The 27736-nt window shown below is 45.6% G+C and overlaps 1 protein-coding gene and 1 long non-coding RNA gene across 4 annotated transcripts in view; one reads left to right on the top strand and one right to left on the bottom strand.

Moving 5' to 3' along the window:
- Nucleotides 1-1685: 1685 nt before the first annotated feature.
- On the bottom strand, nt 1686-10639 carry LOC102552952 (uncharacterized). 2 transcript variants are annotated; one of them, XR_015631708.1, is made up of 5 exons: nt 10367-10571; nt 9677-10053; nt 5995-6176; nt 3891-4012; nt 1686-2112 (listed from the first exon to the last, which is right to left on the bottom strand). It is a non-coding gene; the product is annotated as an uncharacterized LOC102552952 (long non-coding RNA). The 2 variants fall into 2 exon arrangements; XR_015631707.1 differs by lacking the exons at nt 1686-2112; nt 3891-4012 and having other exon boundaries at nt 5619-6176; nt 10367-10639.
- The window catches only part of Cdrt4 (CMT1A duplicated region transcript 4), a 40337-nt gene continuing 14956 nt past the window's right edge, over nt 2356-27736 (top strand). The window contains exons 1-2 of one of the 2 annotated variants that reach the window (XM_087569221.1): nt 2356-2398; nt 10651-10849. In XM_087569221.1, coding sequence (XP_087425347.1) covers nt 10765-10849 — 85 coding nt within the window. In that variant the 5' untranslated portion in view covers nt 2356-2398; nt 10651-10764. 2 annotated transcript variants of the gene reach the window in all.

Raw genomic sequence — 27736 nt, forward strand, 5'->3', positions numbered from 1 at the left:
CGCTTCCTCTCTGTAGGCTTCTACTTGTTCTCTAAGGGAGTTCTTCACGTCTTTCTTGAAGTCCTCCATCATCATGATCAAATATGATTTTGAAACTAGATCTTGGTTTTCTGGTGTGTTTGGATATTCCGTGTTTGCTTTGGTGGGAGAATTGGGCTCTGATGATGCCATGTAGTCTTGGTTTCTGTTGCTTGGGTTCCTGCGCTTGCCTCTTGCCATCAGATTATCTCTAGTGTTACTTTGTTCTGCTATTTCTGACAGTGGCTAGACTGTCCTATAAGCCTGTGTGTCAGGAGTGCTGTAGACCTGTTTTCCTGTTTTCTTTCAGCCAGTTATGGGGACAGAGTGTTCTGCTTTCGGGCGTGTAGTTTTTCCTATCTACAGGCCTTCAGCTGTTCCTGTGGGCCTGTGTCTGGTGTTCACCAGGCAGGTCACTTGCAGCAGAAAAGTTGGTCTTACCTGTGGTCCCGAGGCTCAAGTTTGCTCATGGGGTGCTGCCTACGAGCTCTCTGCGGCGGCAGCAACCAGGAAGATCTGCGCTGCCGTTTCCGGGAGCCTTATTCCACCAGGGTTCCAGATGGCGTTTGGTGTTTTCCTCTGGCGTCAGAGATGTGTGCAGTTCAGTCTCTTCTGGTTTCCCAGGCGTGTCTGCCTCTCTGTAGGTTTAGGTCTCCCTCCCACAGGATTTGGGTGCAGAGAACTATTTATCCAGTCTGTCCCTTCAGGTTCCGGCGGTGTCTCAGGTGCAGGGGTCCTGCCGCTCCTGGGCCCTCCCCCACGGGATCCCAGAGGCCGTATACAGTTTCCTCTTGGGCCAGGGATGTGGGCAGGGGTGGGCAGTGTTGGTGGTCTCTTCCGCTCTGCAGCCTCAGGAGTGCCCACCTGACCAGGTGGTGAGGTCTCTCTTCCACGGGGTTTGGGAGCAGAGAGCTGCTGCGGGCCGGGATCCGAGGGTTTGGGACTCCCAGCTTTATCATTTTGACAAAACTCTTTTTTTTTTTTTTTTTCCGGAGCCGGGGACCGAACCCAGGGCCTTGCGCGTGCTAGGCAAGCGCTCTACCACTGAGCTAAATCCCCAACCCCGACAAAACTCTTTCTTAAGGGTTATATAGTAAAGTGAGTATATATGTATGCATGATGTATGTAGAAAGAAAACGTGTGTGTGTGTGTGTTCACATTTTCTGTTGATTGACTCCCAAAGTTGATTCCACATTGTAACTCTTGTGTGCATAGTGCTTCAGTGAACATGGAAGAGCAGCTACCCCTTCAACATGACAATTTCAATTCCTTTGATTGGCTTTATATCCAGGAGTGAGATTTCTGGGTCATATGGTGGTTTGGTTTTGAGTTTTTGGAGGAAGCTCATTGTCTCCCCAAATGACTGCTTTAATGTACATTTTCATCAGTAGTTTACAAGGCCCTTTTCACAATCTTTTGTCCACTACCGTTTGCTTGTTTGATACTTGTAGCTGTAAAATTATAAAAAATAAAAGGCTATCTTTTGTCCCCAATATTTCTGGTAGACATCGTCATCTCAGTCAGCAAAGCGTCTTGCCCACTCTGCTCCATCCCACATCACACTGCCAGAAGCACTCAGCCCAACTCCGTGGTGGGTCAGTGTCTCTAGCCACCCCACACTCTCTTAAACTTAAATTGCTACATGAAAGGACACACAACACAATAACCTCTGACCCAATTGATAAGATATAATTGCCCACCTAAACATACAAAGCCCTATACACATCCATCCCTTAAGAATATTCCTAACCACCTGTAAATACACAGAGTGGAATCTTAACGTCAGCCTCCATGTTCTCTCTGTGGCTTCCTTCCCATCTCTTCCATTCCAGTTTCTTCCTCTTCCCTCAAACTTTTCTCCTGCCCATCCTTCCTTCTCATCCAATGACAGGCCTCGCTCTATCCTGTACCCGCCCTCACTTGTATGACATCCTACAGATACAAGCCATTGCAGCAGTGGGAAGGGTTCTCTCTCTGGGATTTAATTCTTCTTTCCTCACTAGAGATGTTAAGTATCTTCCATGTCTTTGCTGGCCATTTGTTTTGGTTTGTTTGTTTGCTGGTTTTCTCTTCAGATCCCTTGGTGCATTCTCACTGCAAAAAGTAATAAGTAGGTGAGTTGATGGACAATTCAGTTCTTCAGATTTTTGTACAAGCAACACAATTATCAACAAAAGCAAAAAAGAAATTAAACCAAAGTGAACAAAAGCTCAAAAGCTTCCCAGACTGTGCCTAAGCTAGGGAACTGTTCCTGCTGCGAACTGTGGAAATCTGTGTTTGTAACTCCACCCAGGGCATTTGGATGAACATTTCATGGAACTGGGAAGATAGAATTATGACAATGGAAGGAGGGACTGAGAGACACCGATGGGAGTCTAAGGTATGAGGTCCTAGGAGCTGTTTCCTTTGAGGATGTACACTTTTTAGACTGGATGACCTGTGACTGCACAGCCACTTTCTGAGTTTGGGGAGGAGAGAACCAACTTGGTCTTTCTTGAAACTGTGTGCAAGTGACTGTGAGTCTGTCCGGGTGTTTTCCTGTGCATTCCCCACTGTCTGCAGACACACCAGGGAAAACATTCTCTCACTTCCTGGACTCTTCCAGCCTCCTTGCTCTGTGTCTTTCTTTAGACTGTCCTGGGAGTGGAAGCTTATAGTAACTTGCCAATGGAAAATGGAATTAATTAGCGAAGAGACTGTCTTGCAAAATAAATGATGTAATGTGTTCCGAAGATAAAAGGATGGCCTATGTGATTGTCTGTGATTCTGGGTAACGACACTGCAGTGTTCTTTCTGGAGCTAAGAACTAAGGACTGAGTGGGGAGACTCTGGGCTGGCTCTATCAGGACAGCTTGAAGCTGGGGTGCATACCCAAGAGAAGTAACGGGGCCAATGAGAAAGTGTGCATGCCTGGGTGGTGCTCTGCTGTTCTCTTATAGCTTAGTCACCTTTATGATTTGTCAACAGTCTTCTGTGCTCCCAGGACCTTAGTTATTCAAAGAAGGACATGAGAAGAGAAATAAGCAAGCAGCAGTCTGTAAATCTACCAACCATCTCTCTATCCAGATAGCTGCATGCCTAACCAGCTTTAAAAAAGGTTTATGTGTGTGTGTGTGTGTGTGTGTGTGTATGTGTGTATATACGTGTGTGTGTGTGTGTGTGTGTGTGTGTGCATGTGTGCAACTATCTGAAGAGGCCAGAAGAGGACATTGATCCCTTAGATTGGGAGTTACAGATAATGTAAGATGCCCAGTGTGGATGCTAGGAACCAAACTTGGGTCCTCTGGAAAAGCAGTAAGTGTTAACTGCTGAGCCATCTCTCCAGTCCCAGTAGCTAGCTTAAACAATTTTTTTTTTCCGGAACTGGGGACCGAACCCAGGGCCTTGCGCTTGCTAGGCAAGCGCTCTACCACTGAGCTAAATCCCCAACCCTTAAACAATTTTTAAGTTAGTATGAAATATGTTTTTGTTTGTTGTTTTATTTTTGAGACAGAATCTATGTAGCCCTGGCTATCCTGAAACTGGCTCTGTAGTCCTGAAACTAGGCTGGCCTCAAAGTCACAGAAACCCACCTACCTCTGCTGGGATTAAAGGCATGTGCCGCCACTTCCCAGTGCAAGATAACCAGTTTTAGTATGACTGTATATGTTTACCACTGCCCTTGCTCCTGTCCCTCCCCTCAACTACCCTTCCCCTTTCTCCTTCCTGTCTCTTGCTGGTCCCCTTCCTCACCCCTGAGCTTTCCCCCTTCTACTTTCAAGTTACATACATGAATATGTATATACAATATATATAATATATTATATTATAATCTGTATAATATATTATAATATATAATAACATATAATATATATACTATTCACATATATCACCTATGAGAGAAAACGTAATATTTTGCATCTTTCATTATCTTCATTTCTGATTCCTTCTCTTTAATCTTCTTTCCCCCACGTGGTCTCCTTCTACCTTTATCTCTCTCACACACCTGAGAGATCTGAGAGAGAGAGAGAGAGAGAAAACAATGTCATATTTTATATTTGTATTTTATATTTGAGTCTGGCTTACAGTGAGCTCCTGTTTACTCATTTTCCTACAAGTGACATAACTTCCACAGTCACCAGCTGATGACCTAATTAGCTATTATTGACTACTTACCAGTGATGTCTTTCATTTATTCTCTTCTGTTTTAAATTTGCCATGTATTAGAACACAGCCCAGTAGATTTCCTGAAAAGCCTCATTGAGATAAAATTCTTATACCATATAACTTTCCAGTAGAACACTTACATTTCACTCTTTACATTTCTACATATCGTACAGCCATCATCACAAACAATTTTAGGATATTTGTGTCATCCCAACATGCACCCCATATCCTTTAGCCATCATTTTCCGGCCTTCCTGCCTCCCCTAAGCTTTACACGTGTCTACATTGAACATTTCATATAAGTGGAATCCTAGGCTTTTGGGGGGTGGGGGAACTGACTTTCACCTAGCCTAATGTTTGTAAGATTTATCTACACGGTAGATAGTAGGACACCAATCCTGCCTTCCCAAAATAATGTGCTGGCAAAGTGTGTAGATTCTGGAGCCAGACTGCCTGCATTCAAATCCAGGTCTGTGCACATGCCCCGTTGTCTGAGCTGGAGCAAACTAGTTTGCCATCTTGGATTCAGTCTCCTCACTAGAAAACAGAGATAAGAAATCTATAGCTTATTTCCAGGGTGCCCGTGAGAGGCAAATAAAAGCTGTAAAATGCTTGGATTGCTGCCAACCTGACAGAGCTGCAGTAAGGCTGACCCTGGCGGACTTAATTGTTTGAAGAGCCGTGAACCCTAAAGCCACATGAGTGACAGTGGTAACATTGTAAGCTCATTGGAGGACTATGGTGACAAGCCATGGAGCACAGCAGGGACCTCATTTCTGCACGACAGAGAGGGTTTTATTTATTTGATTGCAACTAGAGCCTAGGTCCACTATTGACTTTTGTAATACCACTGTCCTCTCTCCAAGACACTTTAGGCAGATTGAAACCTCTACCATTTCCTAGCGACTCAAACCACTTTGCTTGGGGTATTTATGCCATTGCTTTAGGCTCTGTGCTACATGTGGGAAATGACCTTTGATCTAGAACATATAGGTTGAGGCAGAATGCGTCAGTCAGGAAAGGAGAGGGGCAGCAGAGGGTTTCATATTTGCTGACTTACTTCAGAGTGTGCACACTTACCAGCTGCCTGGTGTCACTTTTCAGGGGCTTCCTTCTTGAGGTTAGTTTTTTCACAATGAGCACGCTGTGTAAAGCCTGCCTCCGTCTCTGGTGGTCCTCCATTTCCTCCCCATTAGTTACGGTAAGCATCTGTTTGCATTCTAAGAGCTCTCTTGCACATTTTAAATGCACATTTTAAAGCAAATTTCAACACTTAAATGTCTACATGTTACCTTTCCTTTCACAAGGCAAATATTTTGGACTTTCCCCCCACCCCCAGTGACAAGAATGGGAAACTGAACGTCTTGGGCTAGGCAAGGGTTTTACCATGGAAACATTTTCAGTCCTGAAAAAACGTTCCTACTATAAAAGAAAGCACACATATAAGCTAAAAACAAAGTTCAAATTCACATGATTTTATTTATATTGCCATGTTAATTCCAGGGTTTTCTCCAAGGAACACAAATAAATGTAAGAGGCCAATACAATGACTCCATAGACAGCCTAGCCTCCAGGGTTACCATGCTTCGTCGACTTCCTTCCCTTGTAATCTGCTTTATTTTTCTGTAGTCTTTGGGGCTGTAGTATGTTAAAGTCCATGGCATTTTTCTCTCTCGCATACAGCTTTGCCTTATTAGATTAAAGAGGCATAGAATCTCATCATGGAAGCATGTCATATTTCAATTACCTTCCTCTTGGTCAGCATGGATATTTCCAGAATCTTGACATTGTCTTGCCACACTACACAGTAGCTTCAGTTTACATGGTTACCTTAGTTTGAGGTGTCTGTTTTCTTGATGTTGATGGTCTGGTGGAATCGGTCTCTCTTACCGATGCCTCTTACTGCAGCATAGATTTCCATAATTGGTTTCTGTGCATCCTCATAGTTAAGTGGTTCTGTTCCTGTCTTTACATTGGAAAATGTTTACACACCAACTGAAGACTGGGAGGCTCTGGAGATAGAAAAAGAGCACTGTGCTGCCTCAGGGGATATTAGGCTCACTTGTGAATGGCAGAGTCTGGCTCTCATGGAAATAGTCATCTGCCAATGGTCCAGCCAGAGACTGACCCTCTGTATGGTATATGGTACAAATGACACCAGTTTTGGCCACTGGGCCTACATTCCATCAGTGAGAAAGGAAAAGACAACATAAGATACCCTCGACCCCTGCCTTTAGGAACCTTCCGGAGAGCTGCTTTTCATTTATATCTTTACACTAGATCTTAGTTGTAGGTGTAGGGAGTGGTTCTGATACTCTGATCAGGAATCTGCAAGTGAACCCTGAAGATCCTGTTCCCCAATTGGTTCTTGATCAATTAATAGAGATGCTAGCAGCCAATGACCTAGGAGGAATAGGTGGGACTTCCATCCCCAACCAGGCAGGCAGCAGATGAAGGGAAGAGAAAAAGACTTTGCCATGGTTCTGAGGGAGAAGGAGCCACCAGCCATGTGAGATCTAGGGTGGAGTGGCCATTGACTGCTTCCCCTACTGGGTGGGGTAGCAGGTGGGATATTAAAAACATAAAGCTGAGGGCAGATTTAGGGGGCTGAACAAGGAGATGGTAACCAGGCAACCAAGTAAAGGGCAGAATTAGAGGTGTTGAGGATCTGAGGGAACCCGGGTGGGGTGGGTAGCATGGTCCACCCAGAGCTTAAAGTGGGGTAGCAAAAACTACATGCTTCATGTAGGGATAATGCACTGTGTGTCCTTCTTAGTCTGCCTAAGGCACCCTCTGATTAGATAAAATAAAAAGCTAATGGCCTATAAAGCAAAGGCTTTATAGAGGTGGTAGAAATGGGTTAAAATGAGTTACAAGCTGGGTGGGAACAAGCCTAGCTTAAGACCCAAGCATTCATTTATTAATAAATAAGCGTCTGTGTCATAATTCGGGAACTGGGGGTGGGGTGGGGCACCAACAGTTACTCTTAGTTTTAAGCCAGCTGCCGAGGTCTGTCTGGGTGTTGTCTTTATTTCAGGTAGCTCTTGAACTCAGCTGTAACCAGCTCCCTGCTCCTAAATGTTAGGTGCTCAACACTTAATGGTATTCCCAAGAAAAGGCTGGGAAACAGTTGTGGGATTTATGTACCATAACCAAACAATGAAGGGGGAAATCTATAGGAAAAATTGTATTTTTTTACATCTTCCAAATTTTGTATAAAGTCTTGCGACAGCTGTGGACCTCCATGAGGATGCTGGGAATTGAACCCTGGTCCTCTGCAAGAACAACAATCACCCCTAACCACTAAGATATCAATCCAACCCTCATTTAAAGCTTTGAAAATGTGTCTAGGTTTGTTCTATTGTTTATACCATGTGAGGTTTTGATTGTGTTTAGTTTAAAGGTGCTAACTAAAGCCTTTTGTGTGCAACTTCAAAAGTGTTTGTTGAGTAGATCATGAATCAACTCAATTTCTACTCAAGTAAGAATTGTTTGTTGAATAGATAATGAATAAATGACCCATGACCAAACATTCACAAATATCCACACTGCCCAACAGTGTGAGAGCAGTTAGTCTTCTACCGTGCCCAACTTGCAAGTTTAACTATCACTGAGTATTGGAAAAAGCAGTGCCAGGCAGGCTGAACGCTGCAGATCGTGTTTGGGAACAAGAAGGGTTTTGGATTTGGGGTTTCTGACTTGGGAGTATTTGTGTACATAATGAGATTTTGGGAATGAGTCTAAGCACAAAGTCTGTGAATGTCCATACACATTGTATAAGGACAGCCTAAAGATAATTTTGTACATCTGCATTTTGACCGTAACTTTTCACATGAGGCCATGTGTCAAATTCTCTACTTGTAACATGTCTTCTCTCAAAAAGTTTCAGATTTGGGAGCATTTCAAACTTTGGGGTAGGAATGGTCCACCTGTCTTAGTCATTGTTCTATTGCTGCAAAGAGACACTATTTCCAAGGCAACTCTTATAAAAGAAATCGTTTAATTGGGAGCTTGCTAATAGTTTTGAAGGTTTAGTTCATTATCATCATGGCAGGGAGCTTGAAGGAATCCACCAGAGCATTCAGAGAGGGGAGGTGGGAGGGTGAGGGTAAGGGGGGGAGGGGAAGGGATAGGGACTAGGCTTGGTGAGAGCCCACTCCCAGTGACACACTTCCTCCAACAAAGCCACACCCACCCCAACAAAACCACACCTCCTAATAGTGCTGCTCCCTATGAGCCTAAGGAGGCCATTTTTATTTTAACCACCACAAATGAATGCAAACCCATTCAAACCTCTAGATGCCAGCTTACAGGGACAGAAGGATTTGTGAAAAGGTCCATGAGGGTATAATCAATAACCCTAGCATGTTATTGCTATAGAAGAAACTTCCATAAACATAAGGAAACAAAGGGATGGGGGGGGGACACCTGTACAACTAGATTTGATGATGTGTCCACCTTTGATATACTTAGCCAGAGGCATAGGGCCTCGGAGGGAACCACACCAAGACTGAATACTGCGAGTTAATATGCCACATCCTAGAAGTTTAACTATGAGTTAAACTTCTGATCTAATCCTTTTTTTTCTGTGATATGTTTCTGCTTTCATATATAACTTGAGTTTGGAGGCCAGAGAGATATATCTGATGCCCTTTGGCCAATGAATTGTACAGATTTGGAACATCTCCAGAAGGTGTTCCCTTGCCATGGTTTGCACTCCACAGTTTGCACTTCGATTCTCTGACTATCAAGCTATGTCCTCTAGGATTCACACACTGGAAACTGGATTCTCAAAGCCGTGTGTCAGTGGTGTTTGGAGGTGGATTCTTTGTGGGGTGATTGGGGTATGGGGATCTGCTTTTGTGAGTGGATTAGTGCACATGTGGATTAATGGATTAAAGGGCCATCAAGCAGGTATGCACTGTGAACTGTCCTCATCACTGCCTTCCTACTCAGCTTGACCCTTTCTCAGATTCAATAGAAGCATGTGGTGAGGCCACATACACAGCATCTGACTTGTGAGGAATTTGCTGCCCACAGAGGAAGGAAAAATGCATCTCCCTGGGGCCAGCCGACAAAGGCCGGGCAAGCCCTGTGGGAGGTAAACAACTCAGGCTATAGATTTTCTTTCCTCGGTTTGGAGTCTTGCCAGGAGTAACATAGACATGGACCAGATGACTGTCATGGCCTCCTAAAGTATGTACATGGGCAGGTGTCTCTACAGCCTATCCAGTGGTCTGTCTGTCCTAGGCCTGGGCCACCTCACACAGTCGGTATCTATACAGATCTAGACCAGACACATGCAACCGAGTGTCCTTTACTCTGCAGGAGGCTAATGGATAGGGGATTTGGAAGTTTTGGGGAATCCTATGAGTTACCTCCCCATCTGTTACACTTCCAACCCAATCTGTCCTAGACACAGGGATGCCCACCATCTTCCCTAGCTTTGCTAGCTCAACACAAATCCCCCCTCCCCCAACATCTGAGCCTCCCTGCACCCCTCCACACCTACCTTTTCATATGATCCTTCCCTTGTCGGAACATCCTTCCCCAAGGCGAAAAGGAAGGAGCTGGTTAGAAACACTGAGCGAAGACACATGAGGCCTGAAAAAATGGAGCTCAGTGAATCCGTGGCGTAGCTGATTCAGGCAGGAGCTGCCAAAAGAGAAGGCATGGAAGAGGGACTGGAATCTAGAGGGAGGTAAGGATCCGGGCAGGTAAACCAAACAACAATGAAAGCTCTCTATGGGCTTTTAGTTGGAGAAACCAGCAATACAAAATGCTGATGGTTCTGAGGAAGGCCAGGTACATGCTTTGATGGCAGATCAAGTGCTTGTTTGAGTCTTTGAAGGGCAGCTTCAGATCCCTTCTGGACGAGTTGAGGGTAGCCTGAGAGCAGAGGAAAAGGTGAAAAAGAATGGTTCCATTGAGAAACATTTGGTAGAATTATGACTAGGTTTAGAGGAGTAAATGCAGAGAGGTCCGGTCTGTCTCCTAAGTGCTGTCCAATGTCTCTGAAGATGGAAATTCTCTCTCTAGTTTCTCCCAAAGTACCTTGCTAATGCACCCAACTCTTTGTTTCCACTCCAGGTCAGTGAGCCAGACTATGGTGTGGGGTGGGTGGGGAGAGGACCTGGCCACATGCACCATTATTGGTTTTCTAGTTGATCCTGGCACAGTGGATGCGAACTCCTGGACTTACTTGTCTTTAGAGCTGGTCAGGTCTGGTTCAGAGTGATTGCTTGTTGGAAGTGAGAGTCAAGCCTGTATCTTCTTCATTCTCTGAGTCTGAGCATCCTAAATCAGGTCATTTATACAGAGTGCCTGGCCTGGGGCTCCCTGTCTAGGGCAGGGATAGTTGTCCTAACATTCACTTTTAATGACTGTCTGCAGCCCGTGGGAGCCCTGAGGAGAAGAGGAAAGGTAGAAGATTTAGGCAGGGAAACCTGACAGCTGCTGATGTCACAATGCTTCTGCTCACCACAGGTGCCTGGCTACTGGACCACCTCAGGGCAGCGGCAAGACCATGGCTGACTGCAACAGACAGAGAACAACAGGGGATCTGGGATCCATAGTTCAGGGGACTGCAGGATATCAAGAATGATCTCTGGGACAGAAAGCAGCACCTCTGGGTCAGGAAGCAGCCAAGATATCCAGAGGATAAGGAACCCCAGGAACTACTCAGGTACCATGGACATGGCCTCTCCTCCCAAGCCAGACACTTGTGTTGACAAAGAGGGAGGGCTAGGCAGGAAGTCAAAGACACATACCCAAACTCTAGGGGTCATGCCCTTTTCAGGACAGTTCTTCTACTTGGTTAAAGGGGTTCAAGATCGCAGCACTCCTTACTGTTTCCAGCTCACAGTGAACACCACCTATCCCCCGAGACTCTACCCAGCACACACTTCCTGTTTAAGGTCTGCTCCTGTGCATTGGTGTTTCGCCTGCATGTCTGCGTAAGGGTGTCAGATCCCCTGGAATGGGAGTCGTAGACAGTTGTGAACTGTCATGGGGATGCTGAGAATTGAACCCAGGTTCTCTGGAAGAACAGCCAGTGCTCTTAATCACTGAGTCACCTCTCCGGCCTGAGGCTTATAGTTTATAACAACGGCTAAATGAGAGCCAGGTGTGGTGGTGCACACCTCTGATGGCAGCATCTGGAGTCAGATGCAGCTGATCTCTCAGGCTGAAGTCAGTCTGATCTATAGGGAATTCTAGGCCAGTCAGGGCTACATAACAGACTTTGCATCAAAAACAAAATGTCCAAGCTACGGTCAAGGTTATCAATGGCATGTGGCCATAAGTATAAACCAAGCCAAACCACACAAAAACATATATGTAAGTATGTATGTGGCCTGTGGAGGGTAGGAGGTGAGGGCTTTTATCATTTAAAAAATATTAATTTTTCTACTCATTTTAAAGTTTTTGGTTAAAATACAAAGAAATGTGTTTATAATAGTGCATTATACTTTACTGTTCTTTGGAAGGGCATATACGATGATGTCCCACAGATGCATGACTAAGTCTTAACAAAATGTAGAACCCCCAAAATGTCCAACCAGGCCTGGTTCATGTCTTTGTTACTAAGTATCTATAAGGTTAGACATGGTGATGTACATCCATATACCCTATACTGTGGAGGCTGAGGCAGGAGGAGTGCCATAAATTTGAGGTCTGCCTTAGCAACACCGTGAGTTCAAGGCCAGCCAGAGTTACACAGTAAGACCTTGAGGCTGGTCTGAGCTACATAGAAGGGAATCCTTTCTAATCCCCTATCTCCAATCCCAAAGATAAAGACTCTATAGAAAACAAAACAAAACAAAACAAAACCAAACCAAGAGCCGGCTACTCATCCAAAAGAGTTTCTTCAAAGGAATAATTAATCCTGAAGTCGCTTAGTTGGGAATGATTTAGAGAGAGGATTAAAAAATAGCAGTAAACAGTGGTTTTTAATATCGAGAAGCTAAATGATCAATAAGGCACTTTAATTTGTAGATTGGGATAGGGAAAGATGAAGGGAAAGACTCCCATTCTTTCACAAAGGAGACCTGAACTTGGATTACGTTAAGGCAGAATTTTGTACCCTACTTCAGGGTAGTGTTTATAGGGGCCCAGAACCTCAGAGTCCCCCAAAGCCATGTCTCCAGGTTGACAGTTTCTGTTTGTGTTCACTTGAGCTGAACTGAGTTAGTGTGAGGAGATTGGGAGTGTTGCTGGCCAAGAGTTTGAGAAGCTGGAGCTCTGAGTTCTAGAAGTCAGAGCTCGGAGTTCACATTCAGATGCTGCAGCTTGTCTGGGAGATTCTTCTGACTGGCTTGGTGTAGGCAAGCCCCGCGGTCTCCCTTCTATTTTCTTGCTTGGGGATGCTAAACTGGGACACCATCCAAGGGCTTACACCCTGGGTGAGTGCTAAGCCTCCTGTTCTAGGACCTGTGCTGGGTGTGAAGATGTCTTTCTTCTGAGATACAGAATAATCAGCAGGCCCTGTGAGGTTTTCCCCTCCACAAGTGCAGATCTGAGATCTACATTTCCTTCTTGTGCTGTCAGCATCTGGGTTTGTGGTCTTAGTGGATGGCCCCTGAAATTCCTGCCTCATCTTCTCCTGGCAAATGGATTAGTGTGTGTGTGTGTGTGTGTGTGTGTGTGTGTGTGTGTGTTTGTGTGTGTGTGTGTCTGAATATGGGACTTCTCTGCTTGTCTGTATGTGTACATGTGTCTAGTATGTATTGGGGTCTGTCCATATATATTTCTGTATCTGTATCTGTGTGTACATTGCGTGTTTCTAGGCGTGTGTCCATGTTTGTGTGTATCAAGCTGTTGATGTGTATGGTGGTTTCCCTATGTGTGTCCATTGTGCTTTTAAAAATAATTCTGGAGACCACATGCTAGGCAAGTGCTCTCCCACTAAGCTGGAACCTTGGCTCTTTTACCTTCTGTTGGCCATAGTCCCACTAAGTTGGGCAGGAACACTTAAACTTAGTAGTTCCCTTAGCCTTGAATTTGCAATCCTTCTGCCTCAGCCTCCTGACCTATACCTGGGATGAAATGTTGGTTCCTTTCGGCATTTTCCAAGGCCCTCAGTGGCCACGCTGTTTAAGTAGTAGTGTGCTAGCAGCTGGGCCCTGAGCATGGACAGCTGGCACAGAACCTTGCTTGATGAATCTTTGACAAAGCTAGCAGGTGGTATAGCCATCCATTAGTGGGTTTTGGACAGAGAACAGGGGAAAGCTTGGAGTCAAGAGAATGTTTTAGAGAAGATGTCTGAGTGGAAAGGAGGATTAAAGGAGAGGGATGGAAATGTTATTGAGAAAACCAGAGGGGAGGGGGCTGGGAGAAGATGAGGATCCTGGGTCAAGAGTGCAGGGAAAGGACACAGAAAGTGGATGCTGGTAGTTCCTCCTCTGCCTAGGACCCGTTCCTCAGCCATAATTGGCTAATACCGTAAGCTACAGGGCTGCCACTCAGGATAACTCCCATGATCCCAATAGCACAAGAAGGGACAGAAACTGCTTAGAAAAGCAGCCAGTACTTTAGGAGTCTGGTAGCACAGAACACACAGCCAGCCTCTGCTTTTGAAAGGCTAAAGATCTACTTGGGACACAGACAGATTACCCTCTGTACGCTTGCTTGGTCTGAGACCTTCAGTCCCCAACCCACAAATTCCACCTCTACTCTATCCCTATCCCCACACTCCCTGGGCATGCCACTAGAAAAGAATGAGAAGGGTGAGGACAGTGCCTTGGCCTAAGGTCACACAGCTGGTCAGTGCTAGAATCAGGACTTGAACCCAGCACCGTCTGACACCAGTGTTCTAGCAGGGAGCATGTATACCATGGCTGGACATCCTGTGATTTGCTTGACCCCCGACTCTGGTATGCTTAAGCTTTGAACATCACTTGACCTCTTTTTCTTCCAACTGTTTCACTTGCCCATTGGCCAATCAGGCCAGCCAGCTTTGCAACTGAGCTTCCACTACTACCCCAGCTGGACAGACACTTGTCTTTCTGATGCTTTCCTGCTGTAGCTATCCTCAGACTGCTTGCATATCCCCCATGGCAGAACAGTTTAGGAAGGGAGGCAGGACACAGGCGCAAGTGGTGAAGGTGGAATGGGCCACATGGTCTCTGATGTTCTCTAGTTGCTTCCTCCATGGTGACCTCCCCAACACCATTGACCACATCCCGTCAGAAACCATGTGGCCCGGTCCACCTTGAGCACTTAGAGGGCGGGGCCATTGTGGAATGTTCTGGAAAGTCACTCAGCAGGGAGAAAAGCAGGGCAGAGTTCCAGCCAGTGCCTGGCTGAAGCCAGACTACAGGAATGCAGAGCCGGCCAGGCCTGTGCTTGCAAAATATTTGCCGACTTCGATTCAGTTTACATTGTTGATTTCTAAAATAAATGCTTTACCTTTGTAATTGTAAAATTTTGGGGAACATGGAAAAGAATGACTATGTTTGAGGTTTAGAAATGTACTTTGGGCCTGGAGGCCCTTCCATGACAGTGGCGCCATCTGAGTTGGCGCAGGTGCCTGTGGTCCACCTGAAATCTTTGTAGTCACACCCACAAAGAACTGTCCCTTAACCTGGATCTTCTTTGTTGGTGGCCACTCCTGATCTCCTCCCTACTCCATTCCAGAACCTCTGCTTGATGCTAATGAGGCCATGCTAATGAGGTCATGCTAATGAGGCTATGCTAATGAGGCTAGCTAACAATACTAACCCCCACCACCAACCCTGGAACCCTGCTCTCAAGCTCTACCGTGGTTCGAGGGTCCTACATAACAGTGGCTTTTCTACATAGTCTTCCATTTCTCTCCTGTTAACAATTTTTGTTCTCTTCTCTTCCACTCCCAGTCTTTCATCTTTCTCTGCCACCCTTGTCAGTTTAAAAGAAAAACATTTTAAATTCAATATATGGGCCAGCAAGATGGCTTAGTAGGCCAAAGCACTTGCTGCTAAGCGTGATGATTTGAGTTTGATCTCTGGGACCCACGAGACAGAAGGGGGAGAATTCACTCCCAAAGTTCAGTGACCTCCCCACGGCTTACCTTCTGTGCCTGAGTCGGGGTTAATCTGTCTCTTAAAGTCTAGAAGAATGAAACAGAAATCCAGACTGAGACAGGAATTTGACACATTGCTTTCCTGTTACTGTTTCAGTGATGCAACTGCATTTCTTGACACTGTGACATCTTTGTGGTACCCTTAGAGCTGGTGACTTCTGGGTTCTCTCTAACGTGACCTTTGTCTGTTTTGCTTATTATGACAGCCTCATAGCAGACTTTAAAAGCCAGGCACAAATTTACTCACCCCACCCCCCAGTCATCTTTTCTACCCTCAGTCTTTGCCATGGCCATAAAAATTCTAAGACAGTTTGCCAATTTCTCCATAAAGGAAACCAATGCAAGCATGATTTTGGTTGGTGTTGCACTGAATCTATGGGCCACGTGCAGGCAAATTGACATTGTTTTTTTGTTACGGTTATGTTTTTACAACAATTATGACACATCTCTCTATTGAGATATTAATTTTCATCTTGTTTTTTTTTTCAGTTAATTTTACCCTAGTTTTTGAATGTCATACTATCATCGAGTGTCTTTCTAGAATTTTTTGGGTTGGTGTTGGTGGCGGAAAAGGGCACAAGCAAGCATTTTAGGCATGTCGGCTTTGTGTCTGCCAACCTTGCCAAACTCACTAATTCTGTTTGTAGATTATTTTGTGTTTCTACCTAGGCAGTCACAGCACGCCCATTCAAAGCCCCACGTTAGAATCAGACCAACTTGGATCTGAATTTTAATCTTGTCATTTACCAAAGGTACCATCAGGGGGAGTGACTTGCTTTCTTCTAAAGCCCATTTCTCTGTTCACAAAATGTGTTGTGTAGTGAAGTCTAATGAGAAGATGGCACAGGGCCTCACCCATGTTTGCATTTTCTCGTTCATCGTCTTTGTGCCCTCAGCTACCTTTGGCTCTGGTTTATGCCCTCTTGTATTCTATCCACTTTCTGCATAGATGGCCCATCAGCGGCCTCAGTAGATTCCTTGTCCTTGAATTTCTTGACAGATCGATGGCCTTTGGCATCTGTCCCTTTGTGCACCATTTTTGCTTGACTTTATGAGATGACAGGCCTGACTCTCCCCCTGCCTCCCTGGTGGACCCCATCCAGTCCTTCCTCATGCTTCTCCTCACCTCTCATGCCTAAAACCCATTCATTTACGACCCCTCTACCACACTCGTTTTATGGAAACAAGAGATAGAGAATCTTTGTTTTCTGTCAAGTTTATATATCTAAAACATGACCACTATCCCAAGACCCCAGGTTCACGTAAAGCAGCTGCTCACCAGAGGTTGCTGCCCAGATATTCCACGATGTTCAGTGTGTGACTTAGCATCCTGTCTTTGAACTGGCTTTTCCTTTTCTGATACTTATTCCATCATCTAAGTCAGAGACCTGAGACCCTCTCAGACCCCTCACTACTTCCTCCCCTTCCTGGTTAAAGGTGACCACACTTTGTCTCCATCCTTCTCTTAGACTCTTTCCCCTGTTGGAAAGTAGCTTTTCAGTGACTAGGCAAGGCCCTTCTACCTTTGCCAAGGTCTCTGTTATGCTGAAGTTAAGATTGCATTGCTGATATGCAATATCTGATATGCAGGATATCTGATATTCAACCTCTGTGAAAGGGTTGTTTGACCACCCAAAGGGGTCATGACCCACAGGTTGAAAACTGCTGGCCTAAAACATTCACACTCAAGAATTCTTCCACAGATGCTGTGAAAACTACTTTCTAAATCTTGGGGATTCATCCTAAGAGGAATTTACCTCTCATTCTCAAACTCAAGTGACTTGGGACTCCGGGTACCTTCCGTTTTGTGGCTCTGTGATCTCTTAGGGACTTTGGATTCCTTTGCTTCTAACCCATGAATGGAGAAAGAAACACAGTGATGGTTAAAGATTTTAATGAGACCAGTTTGCAAATAAGGAGGACTCAGACACAAAAGTTGTATCTAGTCAAAAGGAAAAGAGGAGGGGGTGGGGATGTTCTGGGAACCAGCTCTTAACTTCCTTGTAGGGTACTGGGTGGAATTTGGGAGGTAGATGCTAATACTCTTGATGGATAGACAGCTATAGGTCTCTGCTACAAAACTTCTAAAGAGAGCTGACAATGCCAGTCCCTACTTAAATTCATTCAATAACCTCTACAATGTCTACAAGACACAGACAGAATTCTTGAGTGTGAATGTTTTAGGTCAGCAGTTTTCAACCCATGGGTCGTGACCCCTTTGGGTGGTCAAACAACCTTTTCACAGAGGTTGAATATCAGATATCCTGCATATCAGATATTTACATTATGATTCATTATAGTTATGAAGTAGCAACAAAGATAATTTTATTTTATGGTTGGGGGTCACCACGACATGGGAAATTGGGTTAAAGGGTTGCAGCATTAGGAAGGTTGAGATCCACTGTTCTAGGAAGAAAAGCAAAACAACACAAAAACCCCAGCAATGTAAGACCCTTCCTGGTTGGCTTTAGTTGTTCACAACCCACATTCTCATGCAGCCCTCCCTGTAGCTCAGACCCATCATGTTCCTCGTGCCGGCATCGCTTTCGAAGTCACTGCTTTGTTCTTCAAATTTCCCTCGTTTCTTCATCTCAGTCGTGCCTGCACATCATTCAACTGTGAACAGGGTGCTTGTTCCTTCCTGGTGCTGCCTCCTCACATCATTGGAACAAATGGCACCCTGACATTGGGGACTACACTTAGCTATCTTATGGTGTTCCAACAGCACTGGTTTTCACCCAGGGAACTTGTTAGAGATGCAAATCCTTTTTATTTTTAAATTAAAGATCTACTTATTCATTATGTATACATCATTTTTGCCTGCATGTACACCTGCAGGCCAGAAGAGGGCATCAGATCTCATTACAGATGGTTGTGAGCCACCATGTGGTTGCTGGGATTTGAACTCAGGACCTCTGGAAGAGCAGCCAGTGCTCTTAACCGCTGAGCCATCTCTCTAGCCTGGAGGAGTGGGTTTTGTGGTATGGTGGGATGAGGTTTATCAAGAGTTGAGCTGAGCAGGGAAGGTCCGAGGTATGCGGAACACATCTGAGATGCATTGAAGGGGGGATAAATGAATGGGCGGGCCTGAAGTTGAAAGATGATGTAGACTTACAACGGGATACCAAAGCAGCTAGGGCAGTAGTTCTCAACCTGTGGGTCCACACCCCTGGGAAGGGTGTCAAATGATCCCCTTTCAGGACTTGCCTGAGACCATTGGAAAACACAGATAGATATTTACATTATGATTCCTAACACTAGCAAAATTACAGCAATGAAGTAGCAATGAAAATAACTTTACCATTGAGGGTCAGCTCAAGGTAAGGGACTGTATGAAGGGTCGGAGCCTTAGGAAGGTTGGGACCACTTAGGGGGAGCTTGCTGCAAGCCAAAATGAATCCCACCCACTTTATCACTTAGGGTGATGAGCAGCTTCCTGCCTTCCTGTCAATATAAAACTCAAGAAATCACCACTAAAGGTTGACCAGACAGAGGTGGAAAATACCTCAAACTGTGTGAAGAGTTTCCAGTGACTTCACAGTTTGGCACAACTGTTCTGGGTCCTAGAGCATCTAGACACTCACTCCTCTGACCTCCCTGGACAGACCATTATGCATTTTCATTTAGGAAGCACTTAAGTTAGTACACAAAGTGAGGGTTTCGTTATGACATTTAAATTTTTTAATTAAAACATAACTGTATCGCTTCTCTCCTTCCCTTTCTACTCTGCAATTGCTCCCATGTTCCCTCAGACTTGACCCTCACATGTCCTATCCCTTCAACCTCCCAAATCTCCCCCCACTTCCTATCAAATGGATGCCCTCTTTTACTTTATTATGTTACACACACACACACACACACACACACACACACACACACACACACAGTGTATATATGTATTTACACACTACAGTGCGCTGAGTCCTGAGTGTTGCTTGTGTGTACACGATTTCAGGGCCGACCACTTGATATTGGAAAATCAATTAGGATTTTTAGTTTTATGAAGTTCTACTTTTCAATTGTTGGCCTTAAGTCTTGGGCAAATGGTGTCTACTCAGGAAGGCCTTTCATACACCTCCATGTGTAGGTTACTGCTCATGTTTTCTTCTGGCGGTTTTTAGAACCTTGGGTTTGAAGTCTTTGATCGACTCGGAGTTGATTTCTGTGCCTCGTGATAGTTACAGGTCTGATTTCATTCTTCTGCAAGTGAACGCCGTTTCCCCGGCACCATTTGTTGAAGATGCCGCCTTTTCTCCGATGTGTGGTTTTTGCGTCTTTGCCAACTGTCGGATGGCTGCAGTTGTGTGTGCTTGTGTTTGGGTATTCTGTTTTGTTCCATTTGTGTACACGCCTGTTTTTGTGTCAGTACCGCTCCGTTTTACTACTGCAGATCCATCATATACCTTAACAATCTAGAACGACAATTCCTTCGATGTCCTCTGCTTGCTCAGAATTGTCTTGACCATCTGGGGCATTTTCTGGTTTCACATATGTTTAAGGATTTTTCTTTTCTCTTTCTGTGAAGAATGCATGAGGATTTTGACTGAGGTTGCACTGAATCTATGAATTGTTGTTTTTGGTAGGATAATCATTTCTATAGAACTAAGTCTACCAATCCATGATCATGGTAGTCCTTCTATGTTCTAAGCATCTTTCCATCCCTTCCAGGAATCTGAAGTTTTCATTGAAGGGGTGTTTCATCTCCTTGGTTAGGTTTATCCAATATATTTGTCTTTTGGCAGAATGCCTTTGAATCTGTAAATGAATCATGTCTATGGTCTTCTCTCTTAGTGTGCGCTCTGTTAACATATAGACAGGCTACTGAGTTTTCTGCAGCTGTTTTTTCTTAGGGTCACTGCATAGTCCTGGCTATCCTGGAGCTGGCTCTGTTCGTTAGGCTGGAGTCAAACTCAAAAGAGGACCGCCTTCCTCTGCCTCCTAAGTGTTGGGATTAAAGATGTGTACCATTGTGCCTGGTTAGCTACTGATTTTTCTAAGTTGATTTTTTATTCTGCCATCCTACTGAAATTAGTAATTGTTTCCGGAAATTTCCTGCTGGAATTTTTGGGATCTCTCATGCATATATTGTCATACCACTGCAAGTAGGAATGATTTGACTCTTATTTGTATCCCTTTAGTTTCCTTCTCATGCCTCATTGCTGCAGTTGGTGGTTTGGAAAGGAGTAGTGATAGTAGGCAGCTCTGATTCCCAATCTTAATAGAACTGTTTTCATTTTTTTCTCCATATATTATGATGTCGGCTACGGGCTTGTTATATAAAGCCTTTATATGATGAGGTATGTTCCCATAAGCCCCACTCTCTCCAGGACTTTTAACATGAAAGCATGCTGGATTTTGTCAAAGGTTTGGTGTGTCTATTAAGATGATCGTGTGCTTTTTATAGGTGACACCACACTTGACTCTTATTTATCTCCCTTTTCTGCCTTCCCGGTCCTCTATCTTTCTGCAAACACTCCTGCCTCCCTTCCACCTGCAATCCATTCCTGACCCTCTCTCCCTCTCCACTTCCCTTAAGATCTCACCTTTCCTTTTCATGGTCCCCTTTGTGCCTAAATGGACTCATGCATTGTACACATAAACACACAACGTATCATGTATGTGTGTGCATCTATGCACATGCACGAGTGGAAGTGGCACTGTGTGTGTATATGTTTGTGGTATGTGTGTGCGTGACATTACAGGACAATCTCAGGTAATTGACCCTCACCTTCTATGTTGAATGAGATTTCACTTGACATTGCATGCTCAAAGCCAGCTGCCTTTTAAATTTCATGCTATATCATTCGCCAATTCTCAGGATCATTTGCTGCGCTAGCACAGTCTTTTTCAGGAAGTCCTGAGGAGTCTTAGCTATGCTTTCATGTGTGATGTAAAGTCTTCATCGACATCTTGGATACGTTTTGCGTGTGTTTCTGTACGCAGTTCTGCTTTCATTCTTCTATGTGGACACTTAGTTGCCTCAGCTTGGTGTGTGGAAGAGGCTGACCTTTTTCTCAGTGTATTTTGGCAGTCAAAAAGTCAGGTGTCTGTAGCTGCGTGGGTGTACTTCTGGGCCCTCTATTCCGTTCCATTGCCCTACGAGTCTATTTTTGTGCCCATACCAGTTCCAGAACCCTGTCTGTCATGGCAGAGAAGCCATGGCTACAGGAGCTTGGGGCAGCAGGCCACGTCAGATCCATGGTCAATCAGAGGCAGATAAGTGGTTGTGTTTATCTTGTGTCTTCCTTTCATTCAGCCCTGTGCTGCTGCTCACAGGGGGTGGGTCCCACCTCCCCCTCAATGAATCTAACCAAGAGCATCCTTCACAGGCATGCTCTGGGCCTAGCCAAATCCAGATAATCTCTCACAGGTTTGCCAGATGCCTGTCTCCTAGGTGATCCTTGATCCTGCCAAGTTAACAATATCATCGACTATTACAGACTCACACTGTGGATTAAATATCCCTTCCCTTCCCTTCCCTTCCCTTCCCTTCCCTTCCCTTCCCTTCCCTTCCCTTCCCTTCCCTTCCCTTCCCTTCCCTTCCCTTCCCTTCCCTTCCCTTCCCTTCCCTCCTTCCCTTCTTTCCTTTCCTTTCCTTCTTCCCTTCCCTTCCCTTTCCTCTTTCCCTTCCTTCCCTTCTCCTTCCCTCCCTCCTTCCTTCCCTTCCTCTCTCACTCCCTCCCTTCCTCCATTCTCTCTTCCTGTCTTTTCTCTCTTCTTCCGGTCTCCCCCCTCCCTTCCAGAACTCCCTGTGCAGTTCAGACTGTCCCTTAACTGACTACCCTCTTGTCTGTGTCATCAGTTCCCTAAAGGCTTGGGATTTCAACCTGAGCTATTTTTGAGGACTTTCAAAACCCAGAAATGGCCACATGTAGAGTTGCATCCCTCACAAACCCTTCCTCACTCTGAAAAATCTTAGAACCATTTGTTTCATCCCCGTGCATCTGCGTGAGGGGGAACTGAAGGCAGCGCTTTAGGCTGAAGGACACAGTGCCACGGATGATTAAAAACGAACCCACTTTCTGGAATCCACTTTACAGCCCTTGGATAAAGCAATTCTTTCTTTCCACTTTCCAGAGTCAGCGGAAGTGGGGCGGGGACCTTGGCACAGGGCTTCGGAGAGATGGAATTAGCTAAGGCTCAGGGAAAGGGAAGCTTATGGCGGTGGCCCTGTCCTGTCCAGGGAGCACACACACATGGGTAGGAGACTGGCTCCTTCACCCGCCACAGAGCCTCCTTTCTTCTCCAGGAAAAGTGACTCTTTCACAGCCCTTGGAAGCGAAGGAAATGGAAAGTCCCACCGCATCCTGAGCCCCTCTCCCCTCTTGTGGCTCTTTGCTTCTCAAGGTCAGAGGCAGGATTTGCCTTTGCTCCCAAGCTATGCAGAGGGTCCCCTAGTGCGAGCTGCGCTCCTCACTGTGTGTGTGGAGAGCCCTGTGCACCGCACTGATTAGGTTTAGCAGGGGCTTTTCTGAGAAGCTGCTGAGCTCAGACCCTGCTGGCTCCACATTCCTGCATGATGAGGGAGGGATTCCAGTGTTTACTTTGAACAATGTTTTCCTGTGTCTAAATCCACTACGTGTTAAATTCTTCCAGATTTCTGGCTCCACGCTGCAGCTCCAGCAGGACAGAAACAGGTTTACGGTCGTTGGCAGAGGCGCGAACGCAGGGTCGGTCTGGACACCTTCTGTAACTAGAATTTCCACTCTGTGGACAGAAAAGCTGATCAGCGTCCCCGTAGGCTCAACGCCTGGGAGGGGCGTGTGGTCTGGGTAGCAGCGCGCTCTGCTAGTGCCTTTTGCATTTCCCACCCGAGAGAGCAAAAGTCAGCTTGTCGCCTCAGTGTGGCATCCCGGAATGAGAACAAGAGAGTTTTGAAGGGCTGGCAGTGTTTCTCGGGTAGGGCAAATCCAGAAGGAATGCGTTTGGTGGGATGTTAAAGACCTACAATACATTCCGGTTCCTGGGCCCCGCTGCTGTGTGAGGAGGGGCAGGGACACTGGTTAGAGATGGAAGAGAGACAGGTGCAGGGGAGCCCAGCTCTTCCTGCTGGTGTCCAGGAGACACAGAGGGGCAAAGTGACCTGGGGTAGAAAGCTGGCCTGTAAGGGTGGGTTCCCTCACAGCATATTAAGACCGTTGGGTTGGGGGTGGAATGAGACTAGGGCCTTCTGTGCAGTAAGCAGCCTCTTTATTCTTGTGTGAGATGATGAGCAATTCAGAGAAAATTCTCAGTGGGGCCCATGAGGATTTGGGCCCCATAGAATCATGTGGTAAGCAGACCTTTTAAACCCTCTGTTGTAGAACCTGTGCTCTCAGATGATGGAAACCTACCTCTGAGACCCCTTCATAGTTATGGGGGGTGTATATGTGAATATGTGTGCTCATATACAGGCAGCAAAGGCAGATGGGCTCTGGCCTTGAAGGCCTAGGGAGAGCCCAGATAGTGTCTATGTAGCTGTACTGAGAAAATAGTCCCGTGGTAAGATCTGCTGTTCTGATCCTGACACTTTGACAAAAACCTTTTAAATACCATGCACATTTTGTTTGATCTTCAGAAGGAAAAATGACAAAATATCTCCTTTTTTTTAATATACATCTAGTAATGTGTGAGGCAAATGCCCTGGCCACTGGGAGTTCCCCTCTAACACTTGGCTCCGTTCCTACTCCAACCCTGGTCCCTCTGGCAGCACCCATACCTCTACCTTGTCCACATGGCCTTGTCAAAACCAACCTCTCTAGAATCACACCTTCCTACCTGGAGTATTTGGTAGGCTTCAATTCCTTACACACTGTATTAGTTACTCTTCTCATTGCTGCCACAAAATTACCCCCTAGAAACGAGCATAGGAAAAGGGGTTTTTCTTTTGGCCCAAGGTTTGTGGCACGGCCCATGAAGGCAGGGATGCATGGCATGAGAGCAAGGCGGCTGGGTACATTGTGTCCCTATTCCAAAATGTCTGTTGGTGTCCAGCTGACTTAATTTCCCCTTTCTTCTTCTTGTCCAGTGATGACCCAGATGGTGTCCCTAACATTCAGGGTGAATTTTTTCCCCTCAGTTAAATCTCTCTGTAAATGCGTGGGATCTCTTAAAAATGTGCACAGGGTTGTGACTCCTAGGTGATTGAAAACCCGGTCAACCGGCTGTCACACATATATAAGTTCACTTCTTTTGGTAGGAAATGGTAGGAACCCTAGAGATGAGGGTGGATGCAGGAGGAGCTATCCAATTAGTGCTTTCCCGGTGCTGCCAGAGTGGGAAGGCTTAGGAGTCCCCTCTCTGTGTATCATGTAGGACATTTTTCTTAGACCACTGGGTAAAGGGCCTTTATTGGTTGTTTCTTGAAGTTACCCCAAATTTAGTTACTTAGTACTGTGACCTCCTTATCCGTGGGTGGGAAATCCGACGGTTCCTTCACTGTCTGCCTCCATCTCCAGATCCCTCCATGAAACAAGAGTCATGGGTTTGGCTGAGGTTTAGCCTCATCGGAACTGCAATAGCACGAGAATCCACCAAGTGATTCACCTGGTGATTCTCATCAGAAAGCTTACGTTCCTTAGAGGCCATTGGACTAGGGGCCTCAGTTCCTTGCTGGGTGTGGGCTGAAAGCTCGCAGGGCAACTCAGCACAGCAGCTTCTGTCTCTCATTCTGCACAGATATCATGTGCGGGGGAATTGAGAAAGCTGGAAACCAAGAAGAGAGCTCGGTGGTTAAACTGCTTGCCTAGCAAGTCTGAGGGCCAGATTTTGTCCCATAGAAGCCAGTAAATGACTACTGGGTGAAAAGGCCCACCTGGAATTCCAGTCCAGGAAAGCAAAGACAGGGGGATCCTCAGAGCAAGCTGGCCACAACAGTGAGAGCTGGGCTTGATTGAGAGACCCTGCCTCAATGGGTAAGGTAGGTGAGTCATCAGGGATGATTAATGACATCACCCCCAGGCCTTTACACACATGTGCACCTCCCTTCTAAGCATGCCACTCACACTCACTTGAAAATGGAAAGTGGGAAGAAAAGATAGAAGTCAAAGATTTTATGACTTACTTTCAGATGTGACAATCTTTTACTTTGATCATATTTTGTTTGTTAGAAGTAAATGTCCCCAGATATAGGTCATGCTTAAGGATAATGTATAAAGATGTGAACTGTAGGCTGGGGATGATGGTGCTTTCCTTCAAGCCAAGCACTCAGGAGGCGGAGCAGGGGCAGGGGCAGGGGCAAGAGGGGTAGGGGTGAGAGGGGCAGAGAGAGGGGCAGAGGCAGAGGCAGAGGGGCACTTAGCTTCTACTCCAGGGAAATGAGGTAAGCCCAAGACTCGCCTTACACCAGTCTTCAATCTTTGTCCTCTCTGAAAAACATAATACTCCATGTGCTTGGAGTTCAATCTTGTCCCCACCCTGGACAGCACTACTGGTAGCTTTCTTGTTTATTATGAAACCAAAGTACAGTTATAAGAGAATATAGTTTGTACCAGTATCTCAGGGCTTTGGTCTTCAAGAAAGCCAGGAATCTAACTCTTTGAGGGTCAACGTAGGGTTGTGACTGGGAGCACAGATAGGCCTTCTACGGGAGATTAGATGGTGGTTCTATAGGCAAAGGTCTTCCCCATGGCTCCCTATGATGGATCCCAATGAAAAGAGGCAGTCCATGGCTTTAAGGCATTTATTGTCATGGAGGAAAGTGGATGAGTAAAACTGTACCCCACTTCTCAGGTGGGCATGAGGTTAAATACCTTTTGCAAGGAGGAATGTCTGGGAAGGAAAGGGCTTATTGGCTAAGTCCTTTAAGCCTTTAGGTAACTCATTAAAATGGAGACTCATTAAAATGGAGATCTGTCTTGAGCCTACATGACCACAGGTCACATTCTCTACAAGTGGAGGGATTTAGGGTATTGCCCATATGTAACTGATGGCCATAAATCTATGGGTGCTGCTACTAGTGACGGATCTGGTACCCAGGAGCAAGTGAAGTGCCTACTGTCCCTTCGGGGTTTCCAGGGCTTCAAGCTTTAGCTCAACCGGGACCAGGCTCCCTCTCATGGTCCCACACATCAGCATCATGTCCTCCCATCAATTAGGATGATACCTATCTTGAGTATGGCAACCTGAGGCTCAAAAATATTCAGGAAGTTGTTCAAGATACACATATAAAGAGGTATTTTAGTTTACAGTGTTGTTGCTGATCAAATCAACTTGGGGAGGAAAATGCCTGTATTTTTAGGTCATAATCCATTACTGAGAGAAGTCAGGTCAGGAACTCAAGGTAGAAATCTCAAGGAAGGAATGGTGGAGGAATGTGGCTTGCTAGCTCGCTATCTGGCTTGCTAACAGGCTCACAATCAGCTAGCTTTCTTATATAGTCCAGGAGAAACACCTGCTCAAGGACAGCACTCCCCACAGTGGGCTGGACCTTCCTATGTCAGTCAACAATTGAGACTGTACGGCATAGACCTGGCAGTCTCCAGTAATTTCTTAGTTGGGACTCCCTCAGATGATCCTAGGCTGGGTCAAGTCAACATCAGAACAAGAAGTAAAGCTGGCTGTTTTTCCAACTTTAATGTTGACTTATGACTCCATTAGCATTGTTCTCATAACCTAAGTCCCAGTTTTTTCCAGTAGGAATATGATGCTTCTTGGCCCAATGTTGCTTATAAATTCATTCTAGACTATGGCTCTAGACATCCAAGAAGACCAAGAAGGGTCTAGGACTGGAATGAAGGATGTCAAAGGTGTGAGTGGTGTGTGTGTGTGTATGTGTGACAGACTTGACTGGTGACTTACCATAGGTATGTACACATTCATGAACACATATGCACATGGGCTCATACAGTCTTATGCTTAGGACTATGTGGATGTTCTGCTCAGAACTGTGTATGTTTAAGTGCATGTGCATATCTGTGTGGCTGCAAGAGAATGCAGACATCTCCATCTTGCCTGGGCTCGGGGATCAGCTCCAGTGAGTGTTATTTTGGTAGGCAGATGGTGCAAACAGTGCTTTGGGCACTTGAAAAGTAAAAGGTGTGGGCCAAGATTGGTGACAGGGAGGATCAGTGTGTTGAAAGGCCCCTAGCCATATCTTTTCATACACTACTACTTTAAGGCTTACTCCCCTTTCTTCCATGCAGCGACTCATTTCTGGTGAGATGAATTTTGTTATTTTCTCAAGCGTGTACATTGGGTCATGTTGTGTTGGCACTGTGGTGAGACACCGCTTCCTGAATATCAACTATGGTGACAGCAGGCAAAACAAGAGGTCCTTAGCACGCGGCTAAATCCGTGTTCAATATTTTATGTGATTTAGCTAGTAAATCTTCATGACGACCCAGAAATCCTCTCACTGCCTCTGGGTTAAAGGTGAGAACCCCATGGCTGATGAATTTCAAGTATCTTGTTTCGTTTGCAAGCCCCATTCCCGGCCTTTCTTGAACTCGCGCTGTTGATTTTTTTTGCTACACTTTATTCAAACTGAATTGCTTTATGTGTGAGACCATCGCAATAGGGACATTGGTGAATTCT

This window comes from Rattus norvegicus, chromosome 10 (assembly GCF_021556685.1).
Source record: "Rattus norvegicus strain SHRSP/BbbUtx chromosome 10, alternate assembly SHRSP_T2T, whole genome shotgun sequence".
Taxonomy (NCBI): domain Eukaryota; kingdom Metazoa; phylum Chordata; class Mammalia; order Rodentia; family Muridae; genus Rattus; species Rattus norvegicus.